Source organism: Alligator sinensis, unplaced genomic scaffold (genome assembly GCF_000455745.1).
Source record: "Alligator sinensis unplaced genomic scaffold, ASM45574v1 scaffold1451_1, whole genome shotgun sequence".
In the NCBI taxonomy this organism is placed as follows: Eukaryota; Metazoa; Chordata; order Crocodylia; family Alligatoridae; genus Alligator; species Alligator sinensis.
Window position 1 is genome coordinate 675330 of NW_005842351.1, and position 11476 is coordinate 686805.

General features: G+C 43.9%; 1 protein-coding gene across 3 annotated transcripts in view; it reads right to left on the reverse strand.

Annotated features, from left to right (window-relative positions):
* Positions 1-11476, reverse strand: part of SNCAIP (synuclein alpha interacting protein) — a 75173-nt gene that overhangs the window by 30835 nt on the left and 32862 nt on the right. For all 3 annotated transcript variants that reach the window (XM_006029020.3, XM_006029019.3, XM_006029018.3), the window contains exon 7: positions 3819-3944. In XM_006029020.3, the coding sequence (XP_006029082.1) occupies positions 3819-3944 (126 nt within the window). The remainder of the gene's footprint in view (positions 1-3818; positions 3945-11476) is intronic.

The window sequence follows — 11476 nt, forward strand, 5'->3', positions numbered from 1 at the left end:
GTGCAGATCAACGCCCTCCATGGTGAGGGAGGGGGCAGGCGCTACCCCAGCGGGGCGGGGGGGGGCCAGAACCGTGGCTCCATGGCACGGGGCGGGGAGGCGGCTCCCACCACTTCTTGCACCCTGGGAGGGCGTGTGCCTCTGGATCTGCGTGAGGCAGGGCAGGGCTCTTCTCGGAGTGGGCGTTGGCAGAATGCTACATCCACTCCAAATTTCGCCTCTGCTCCACTCCCAGCACCACCACTGCCAGCTGCCCGACAGCCCTGGCTTGTGGGTAGAGGTGGGGCATTCAGCCAGGGCTGTAGTGGGCAGCTGGCAGTGACAACGCTGGGAGCGGGGCGGTGGCAAAATTTGGGGTGGATGCAGCATCCTCCCTGCATCGCCGGCACCTGCTATGAACCCAGCCCCCACTGAGAAGAGCCGCACACAGCTCCAGCTGCAGCCTGCCCTGCCCCGTGCAGATCCGGGGGATGTGTGCCCCCCCATGCCCCCTCGGGGTGAAAGCAGTGATGAGAGCCGCCTCCCCACCCATGAGCTATGGCTCTGGCCCCGCCCCCCCTGCCCAGGCAGCACCTGCCTTTGCCCCCTCCCTCACCACAGGGGGCATTGATCTGCACCCCCCACCCCCATGCCCCTTCCCTTCCACAACACCAGACTTACCAGTTGGAGGCAGCTATATCAGAAGTCGGATTGGTATCGGCCAATATGCCTCCTTAAATATTGCCTATCAGTATCGGCCCCAAAAACCTCTATTAGTGAACCTTTAGTTTTAAATCCAGATTTGTACAGCATGGTTGGCACCAATGAATAAAAGCAGAGAGCTCGCTTCTGGATATCTACCAAGTTTCTTTTGTGACAATACAATACCTTCTTTCAGATATACTTATATCAAGTTTGTCTTTCTCTGTAAACGATTAAGTGGCTCAGATTTTAATAATGCCCTTATTCTGAAATGAGTGACCCCCTTTCTGGCTCACCTGGGAATTTCCCAGGCACAGGAGAATCCCTGGGTATAATAAACACCAGCAAAGCAAACTATGAGCTATTCCTTTGGCCTATAGGGTTTTTGGGGGATGGGCAATATGGCAAATCCACTCAAAGAAATCTGGCATAGCACAATTTTCCTTTAGCAAAGCTGTGCTCTTTAAAATAAAACAAAAACAAAAACACTATACATTTATTATTTTAATCAGTTTTTCAGATGCTGAACTAAGATTTACTGTTCTGTAATTGCCAGGTTTGTCTTTTCTGCCTTTTAAGGTCATTGCAGCTGCTCCCAACTTCCAGTCCTCTGGTCTAGTCCTCTAAAGAAAGGCAGCAGTCCAATTCCTGGTTGGGAGCTAATGGAATCCCAGACTCCACCAGTTTTACTCTTGTGAGGACTATTTGTTTTGTGAAAATGGGGATCAGTATGAGTAAATTTCACCCACTTGGAATCTGGCAATAATATAGATGAATTCTAGGTGCACAGCACACAATGTTCTCAAGCTAAAAGCATCTGGAAAATTGCTAAGCACTGTAGTATGACAGCAATATACCTAGTTACATCCTGAAGACAATTTGTTGTTGGAAGGGGATAACAGACATCCCCCGGTGTTGTTTAGCAGGTGACAGCCCAATTAGAGATGAGCACGGGGCTCCAGGAGAGAGAGCTGTGTGGGGAAGAAATATGTTTGGGTCTAGGGGGGACTTCAAAAAGGTATGGTTAAATTCAGGGATATATTCATACTGACCCTTTGAACCTTTCAGGCCTTGATCATTTAGAATTATTATTTATGTGCATTATGGCAGTGTGTTGGTTGGGGTGTAACTGAGCTTGGCAATTTACAGACAAACGCACTGATCAGAGCATGTTGTTACACTGCTAAGAATTAATATAATTTTTCAAGATGGCTACAAGCAATTAGTATTTTAAAAAGCATGCAGTGTGCAGATGATGAAAGAATGTTCCAGGCTTCTTTTGTTGACTCATCTGATTATATACCTTGGCCCCCCACCCTCCTCTTTTTTTTTTTTTTTTTCCAAAAACAACAATAGGACACTTAACTTATGGCAAATGCAGCTCATTATCTTGTCTTGAAGGAAAGGAGGGGCAGAGCTGCCCTGCTGATTAGAAGAATCTTGGGTCTAAGGCCAGGAGGGAAATTTTTACACTTCAGCCCAAAGCTGCTCACATTGATTATTTTGGGCTCGCTTGTTTATAAAGCCAACCACCAAGAAAGCAAAGATTTTGAACAGAGGTATGGAGTGTGCCGACTGTTTTGGAACATGCCTGTTGCTCGCAGCATTCCATAAGAGATAACTGCAGGACTGAATGCCTGAGAGACTGCCTATACCTTATATAACCTTTTTTCCCTCTTACCCATGAAATCAGCTCTACATGTTGCAAGTGGACTGCAAAGAAACTCTGTCTTGCCACAATTTAAGTAGACCACTGACAATCATGCTTCCTGCATGTATGTACAGCATGTATACATGCCTCCTGCATGTATAGCATGGCAGGAGATGTGTTGCAGGATTCTGCATTAGATCTCATGGCACTTTCACCAACACATGTACAGGCGGCCTTAGTTTTTCAAAAGGAAACAGCTTTTTCTACAGTTGGTTTAATTTCATTTATAAGCATGGATATGAATTGTCACCATTTCACTTAACGTTATTTGCTAGGTACTTCTTTCAGCTACTGCACAGCTCGAAAGGACACTGTCGAATTTGATAACCTTAAATTATGACAGTATTTCCAGCTGGTAGATCCTGCACGTTTTACATTCCTTACATTTATTTTTTTCTAAATCATTTTTGCAATTGTCTTAAAACTTAAGACAATGTTAGCACGTATGTGCTGAGAATCTCAGAGTAAGCTGTACAGAGTCTTATCTGATATCTTTCAAAGGGCATGAACAGGCATTTATTGCTAGTAGTGGGAATATCGGAGAAATTTCTACCACTGGAAGTCTTTCCAAGAGAGGGTGTGTCAGGCATTTCAGCCTGCAGCCACTCCCCCTCCCCTGCTATCTGCCCCTGCCTCTGCCCCACACCAGGGTGATTCTGGTGTGGGGAAGACATAGGGAACAGCAGCTACTTTACTCCCTACTGAGGACCAGGAGGAGTGAAGAGGCAGAGAAAGATTCCCAGTACCTTCCCCAGACTGCGATTTCCCTGGGCTGGGGAAGGCATGGAGAGCAGGGAAGAGGAAGTGGCTGCAGGCTACAATGCATGTATGTTCCCCTTCATGGAAAGATTTCTGGTGGTCTTTGGGAGGGAAGGGTGCAGCAGGGCAAACCCCTGCCTGTTCCCCAGACCAGGGTTTTGGGTTTTTTTTGTTTTTTGCCTTTTTGTTTGTTTGTTTGGTTCCCCCCCCCCCCCCCCCACAGGTCCAGGGTGCCATGAGCTTGACATTGGGGAGCTTTTCTCTGATGCTGGGGTCACAACACCTGGGACCTTTAAAAACTAGGCATGCACCTGGAAGCCATGACTGAATGCCCACCCCTGGGCTCTGTAAATCTGACTCTGGAGAGAGGCTCCCCAGTGTCAGGCTTCTGGTGACCCCACGGTGTAGCAGGGGATGGAGGAGCTCTTTCATCTCCAGTATCTCATGCTGGATGCCTCTTTCAGCTGGCATTTATTTAGGGACAGGGGGGCTGATCTCTTCCCAGGTACCTTCACCAGTTTAAAGAAACACAATATATGTGGAGCTAGGGCTGAGGGAACTCCCCCACCTCAGGAGTTATCACCTTTTTTAACCTAAAGAAACTGTTAAGGGTTGCTACTTTCCAAATTTAAATTAGATCTCAGAAATAAATGTGTTGGTACTCTACCTGTATACACCCTAGGTAACCATGTTGGGCTGCTACATGAACGGCAGTGTTACCATCCTGGTCAGCTTCATCCAGGGATATTCCTTGCTCTTGCATAAACTGAAGAAGCCAAAGCAGGATTTTCTCCTGGGGCAAAGTAAAGTAACAAGAGTTAAGAAAGAAACAAAGAAAAGCCCTAAGTCTTCCTTGCAGACCGGCTATCATTAACGCTGTTACTCCCCACCATAACACCCTGTTTTCAATTGCTTATAACTCTGCCAAGCTTTACCAAGAATTGGTGTTTGCCTCTAGCTGAATATTTTTAGAAAACTTCAGCCAAGAATTCAGCTGTTTCTAAGAATAAGGTAAGGGGAAGAGATGGTTTGGTTTGCCTAAAGCCTGACAAATGTTTCTTTGAAAAGCATTAGGTGTGAAGCAGGGACTTAATGTGGGAGGATAGCTTTTTTGTCTGTTTGTTTGTTTTTTTAAAGGATACACCTTATGTCAGCCCCTAATGTGCGCAGAATTGGTAAATTGTAAGTCTTTGAGAAATAGCAGGTCACAGACGCACAACACCATCTTCTTGAACTTCAGGGGATAAATTCCTCAAAGATTCCATCGACACTCTAGCCCAGGACCAGGTTGGGCCTGGCTGGGAACCAAAACGAAAAGCAGGGGCCTTGTCTCCTCCATGATTTCAGTGAGGCCCCTGCCGAGCTGAAAAGTAGGGAAGGCAGAGAGCAGCAGAACTGTGGAAACTGGAATTATACGGTGAAAAAAGACATCTGGGACTACAACCAAGGAGAAAGAGCCAAGACTGGTCGGAGAAAGAGCCAAGACTGGTCAGAGAAACTGGGTCTGGAAATCTTGGAGGAAAAAAAGAGGGTTGGAAGGGGACATTTGGACAGGAAATGAGTAAAATGAAGATCTCAGGTGAAGCTGGGATTGTCTAGGAAATGAGACTGGGACTGAACCACTGGGGTGAGAGGAGAAGGTGGAAGGAAATATCTAATAAAGAAGTTAGTTTGTGGGTATGAAATAGAATTGAAATGGAAAAAGAATACAACTGGAAGGAACTGGGGCTGAGTCAGATCACGATATTATACCATTGTTATACATACATACATAGGGCCTGAATTTAGATTGCACAAACAGCCCTAATTTTGGCATTTCCTGTTGATTTTGTAATCTTAAAAATGCTATTTTAAAACAATTTGCTTTGTTTTCCCCCTTTTTTGTAATATACATTTATAGCCGATTTATTTCATAACACCAAAAAGTTTATATACTTGTACAGCAAAAGCTGTGTTAACCAGCACTTTATTAGCCAGAAAACTCTACTAGCCAGCATCCGAGGGATGTGGCAAAAGTGAAACTGGAAGTACCACTTCTGGGGGACTTCCAGTTTTGCCACCGCAAGCCAAGTTTTTCTTTGTCACTTCTTTAGCCCACAGCCTGGGGCAAAGCAGCCTGCGTGGGGCCCCCATCTCTGTCCCCCAGCACTGACGTCAGAAAGTGCACCAGACAGTGCACATTTGATTAACCAGCATCCCCCATTCCCGGGGGATGCTGGATGACAGAACTTTTACTGTAGTTAGGTTGCTTTATTTTGTTTCATTCCCTCATCAAGATTCTTTGGGTCATTTGTTCTACATTGTAGCAAGCTTACATGCTTCCTTAGATTAAATTTGCCTGTGCCCTTCTGAAAGTACTGAAAATCTGCAATAAAACTACAAATTAAATTAATTATAAACCCCCCCAGCAAACCCTTTTAAATTACAGTTGATTATAGGAATGTTCTTTGCTTTTTCATCTCAGTGGTGACTAAATGAATCTCTTTGGTTAAAGACTGTTTTGAATAAAAATGTTTTATTCATTGTTGTTGTTTTGTTGTTTTTTTTAAACTTTTTCCATTTACATTTTTAACATGTCATCTTGGCTTCACTGTTCTGCATTATTTTACAGTCATATAGGACTTTAATTCCAAAGAGTTTTACAGATTACTGCCCAATCAATCATGCACCTACTTATGTACGTACTTAACCTTTAGCACTTCAGTATCTCCACTGAACTCAGTACTTACACAACACATTTGCAGGACAAGACACATGTATATACACAAGTGCTGACATGTAACCACCTTGGGGACTAACGCCAGAAACAGTTACATAGGGAAAGAAAACTTTTGGCTAAGGATTTTGAGGACAAGACCCTCTTCTTATGGAAAAGTACCAGAGAGCTTTAATGTCCAAGCAGAGCAAATGGTCTCCCTCAAAATCATCCCAACTCACTCAGCCACCTGGATCTCAATTTATTACTTAAGACAGTTAGCCCATCTGGAATTTATCTTCTTTATCTTTCCCCTCCAGTGTTATCTTTTGTCTCCCTTTTTTATGATACGGTGAGAGGAAGGGTACTTAATCTTTCTCCTTAGCTTTGCTCTGATTAAAGTAGCCTATAAGGGAGACGACTCCAGATTCCCTGTACAGTTCTCTTTTGAATAATTTCTAGCATGTCTTTGGTGTTGGCCAGCAATGACAATAGATTAAACTTTCTCTGGGTGATGCCTTTTGGCTTATTTAGCATTAAAACCTACACATATTTTAGAGAAATGATTGTGTAAAATTAAAAGAACTGTAGCTTACAAATGTATGTCATTTTTCTGGTACATGTAAAGGGCCTACCTTTGGAATCTGGTCTCCAATTTTGTACCTAAAATCATAATTTTTACTGTGCTGATTACAAGTCACCTCATTGCCTCTGAAACTTGAGTAGGTAGAAGGTTAAGGGTAATCCTGGCAATTTTTTGAAAAATAGCTGACTGTAGGTATACCACTAAGGTTGAGGCCCTTACAAATTTGGCCCCTTGTTTTTAATTCTGGGTAACTTGGTTTTATTCATGAGGCAAGATATACAAACTGCATCAGGAACAGAAGGCCTCCCCCCATCCAGGAGAGTGCTCTCTTCATTGGGCTACAGAAGTACTCTTCATCATGCTTACTTGCTTTCTGACCCCATGAGTCTTCACTCTGGGCTGCCCAATAGCTTAGCTTCAAGAGGGGAGGGGGTTAATGTTCTCAGCGCTGCCTAGTGCATGCTCTGGACAAGTTCTTGTGGAATAGGAGGCGTGGGTTCAATCCACTGAGCATGAGGGAGGTGTCTCAGTTCCTGAGCAAATACCTTAACCACCACACTGTTGGGGCAAAAGGTGGACACTGGCATCACCATGATCAGTTGCAAAGCTTCCTCACGTGTGTGAACGAGCTGTACTTGATTCAAGAAGTCTATGGGCTGACAAGAGGTAAAGTGCTGCTGGACCTGGTACTTGCCAAAGGGGATGATCTAGTCGGTGACCTAAGAATCGATGGAAAGCTGGGTGATAGTGACCACGAGCTGATCACCTTTACTATCCATCACAAAGCTGGCAAGTCAGTCAGCAATGCAGGAGTCCTTGACTTTAGGAAAGCTAACTTTGACAAGCTCAGGAGGCTTGTTGTCAAGGCCCTAAGGGACCATGACTCGACAGGAAGAGGAGTCCAAGATGAATGGTTGCTCCTCAAGGGAGCAATCCTGACAGCACAAGGGTTGTCCATCCCATTTCAGAGGAAGGCTAGCAAAAGGGCACAGCAACCCCCTTGGCTCATCAGGGAACTTGAGGACCTCCTATGCCTAAAAAGAGAGACTTATAAAGGATAGAATAACCACCAAGAAGGAGTACTCAGTACTGGTCTGTGCCTGCAGGGAGCGGACCAGGAAAGCCAAGGCTGCAACTGAACTCCATCTGGCTTCTCATATCAAGGATAATAAAAAGTTCTTTTTCAGATATGTAGGGAGTCGGAAAAAAAGCAAGGGTAACTTTGGACTCCTGCTGAGAAAAAGCCAACCTGCTTAATGGGTACTTCATGTTGGTCTTTCATCAGCCCAAAGGGACCACCCTACCTAGCATGACACAGGATGACCAGGGTGAGGGCATATTTATACCCAGCATCGGTGTAGACCTTGTAAAGGAACACCTAGAGAGGCTGGACATCTTCAAGTCAGCTGGTCCTGACAGATTACACCCTAGAGTACTGAAGGAGCTGGCCCAACTATTGGCAAAACTATTCAAAAAAAACTCATGGCGCTCAGGCAAAGTACCTGAAGACTGGAAGAAGGCCAATGTGGTGCCCATCTTCAAGAAAGGGCGGAAAGTAGATCCCGGGAATTACAGGCCAATCAGCTTGACCTCAATCCCCAGTAAGATTCTGGAGAAAATTATCAGAGAGACCCTTCTTGATAAGCTGGCTGATGGCAACATCCTGAGGGACAGCCAGCATGGGTTTGTCATGGGTAGGTCTTGCCTGACCAATCTCATCTCCTATGACCAGGTGATATATCACCTAGACAAAGAAGAATAGATTGACATCATATATTTGGACTTTAAAAAAAGCCTTTGATCTGGTGTCCCACAATCTCCTCTTGGAAAAACTGGCCAACTGTGGCCTTGGCTACATCAGTCCGATGGCTGGGAAACTGGCTCTGAGGTCAGACCCAGAGAGTAGTAGTCAATGGAAGTGAATCATTATGGCACTCCATGACCAGTGGTGTCCCCCAAGGCTCTATCCTTGGACCGGTTCTCTTCAACATCTTTATCAACGATGCGCACTGGCCAAGTTCACCGATGACATTAAACTTTGGGGCACAGCGTCCACACCTGAGGATAGGCTGGTAATCCAGGCTGACTTGGATAAGCTTAGCAAGTGGGTGGATATAAACCTGATGATGCTCAATATCAAAAAAAATGCAAGGTACATCAAGGGGTGGGGAAGCGGGACCCCACAGCATGCTTATAGGCTCGGCAGTGCTATGCTCACTAGGCACCATAGCTGAAAGAGACTTGGGGGTCATGACCGACCACAAAACGAACATGAGCCACCGATGTGATGTTGCAGCTGGTAAAGCAAACAAAACTCTGTCTTGCATCCATAGATGCTTCTCAAGTAAATCTCAGGACATCATCCTCCCGCTGTACTCGGCCTTGGTTAGGCTGCAGCTGGAGTACTGCATCCAATTCTGGGCTCCACAATTCAGGAACAATGAGAGAATCCAGAGGAGAGCCATGTGCATGATCAGAGGGCAAGAGAATAGGCCTTATGATGAGAGGCTGAGAGCCACGGGACTCTTCAGCCTGGAAAAGCACAGGCAGGGGTGACCTGGTGCCTGCCTATAAGTATGTAAGGGGTATGCATCAGGATCTGGGGGAACATCTGTTCACCAGAGCTCCCCAAGGGATAACAAGGACCAACAGTCAAAAACTCCTCCATGACCGTTTTAGGCTGGACATAAGGAAAAACTTCTTTATGAAGTTTAAAACTGTCCGAGCCCCCAAGGCCTGGAATAGACTCCCTCCAGAAGGGGTACAGGCATGTACCCTGGACTTTTTCAAGAAATGTTTGGATACTTATCTTGCTGGGATCCTTTGACCCTAGCTGACTTCCTGCTCCTGGGGCAGGGGGTTGGACTTGATGATCTTCAAGGCCCCTTCCAGCCCTAATATCTATGAAATCTATGAAATCATGCCAAAGGTGGATCCTTCCCTACCTTTGCTTTATACTAACATCAGTGTTGATTTCTGTCAGATGGATACACTCCCTTTACGGAACTGGATCTAAATAAGACATCTCCCCTCTTAACCAGCTGGAACCTGACACAATGGACACACCAAAGGATGTGCTAAAGTACCCAATGAGATAATGGAGACCCTCACTGGGTCAAGCAAGATTAGCTTCTGCGAGGGCATGGGCTTCCCACTGAAACAATGCAAAAGCTATGCGTCTCCCCTGGGTTGAGTGTTCTTCTGCACCTGATGCATATTTCTGGGGTGAGCGGAAGGTAAAATCTAAGACAGGTAGTCATGGGCCTTAGTGCCTTTGGAACAATGAAGATTCTTGTAAACAGGCATATTCTTCAAATAAATTAAAATTAAAAGAAAAACTATTTATAAGAACCAAATAAAGTAAAATGATTAATGTTTGACATACCAATTATATATTGTAGGTATCGATCAGTTATCAATTATGTTTGATGATCTAAAGGCTTGTTATTCTCATCTTGAAACGTCTAAGGTTAACCTACCCCTATAGAACTGTGGGGCTAGTTTAAAAGAAAAACCAATACAAGAAATTTAAGAAGTGCCCTAAACTGGTATTTTAAAAAGATGTTACAGCATCCTTCAGTGATATTGCAGATTTTTGTTCTGGATAGCTAACTTCTTGAGTAGAATGGATAGTTGGATGGATGAGCAAAGGGCATTTTTTATTATTAATTGGAATAAAAACAAAAGATTAACACTGTGGAGCATTCAGACTGCATCTATAACTGGCCCCATTACTCTCATTGACTAATTTGGCTATCTTACCCTGTATTGTTTTAAGAGGGATATTGGGTTTTCTAAGGGTAGACGGCATAGGATGCAGTCTATTCAATGCCTTAGAATCCTGTAAGGGTGACACAGAGGCTTTGACACAAATGGTCTAATCCTTGCACTGCTTGGTATAAACAATATTTACTGAAGAAACAAAATGGTACATATGCCTTGTTCTGGAAGAAATAATGAATGTTCTGAATCCATTAGAAAACTATTCAATGACAGTTCTCCTGTGCAAAAATATTACCTTTGTAATTCTGCCAAGGCCAGCATTTACACAGGTTATCTTTTGCATCCATAATTGCTGAATAAATTAAAGTTTCTTGGATAGCTAACTGTGCATTAGAATTTTTCAACTTTTTTTTCCCCTTACCAGGGTTGGCTACAATCTTTATAGAAAATGTCTGGTTTCTTTTCTGTCTCAACATTCTTTCCAGTTTGCAAGATGCTTATGGAATTAGATCCTTTTTAAAAAAAAAAAAAATGTATTTCATGTGAAATGTACTTGGCATTCAGATGACTGCAGAGGTTTGGCAATATTTTTTTATTACTTTTTCTAGTTTCAAGCTTGGTTGACTGGGGCTGGTCACTATAAATTGGTGCAAGCTTCTGCTCTGTTCTGAATAGAGTCTATGACAATGTAGCAGATCCTCTACTAGTATAAATCAGCATAGCTCTGTGAAAATCAATTGGATTCTAATAATACTGCCCTATATACTTAGTCCAATGCTGCCCTACTTAAGAGTTTCATGTTTAATGTGATTTGAACACTGCTACTAATGTGAATTCATACTTCACTTCTTTTCTTGTTCCTTACATTCAAAAAGTGAGAATAAAGCGCCAAAGAAAGTCACACCCCAAATTGGCTGGTATCAGTTAGAATTTCAGGCGGGGCCCTAATACTCACCAATAGAGATGGCTAAAAAAAGAACCTTGTCATAAAAACCACTATGTATTGATTCTGCTGTCCTATCATTACCCATTCTAGAGCACTATTTTTTTTGTTAAAGTGACCGATTATATTTGTGCGCTCTCTCAAAAAAACAAAGGGAAAAATTATATTGACAATAAGTTTTTTCCGTGATACTCTCTACTATAGAGTGTAAAACAAAGGCTGATGAGTGACTTCTCCATGACTGTTATCCAGGGGCACGTGTAGACAAAACAGGGGCCCTAAATTTAAGCGGTGGGTTTTAAAAAACACTGCTTCAATTAAGGGCCGATTAAACCCTGTGTTGTGCGCACACCTTGCTGACTTACCTGCCTCTCTGGC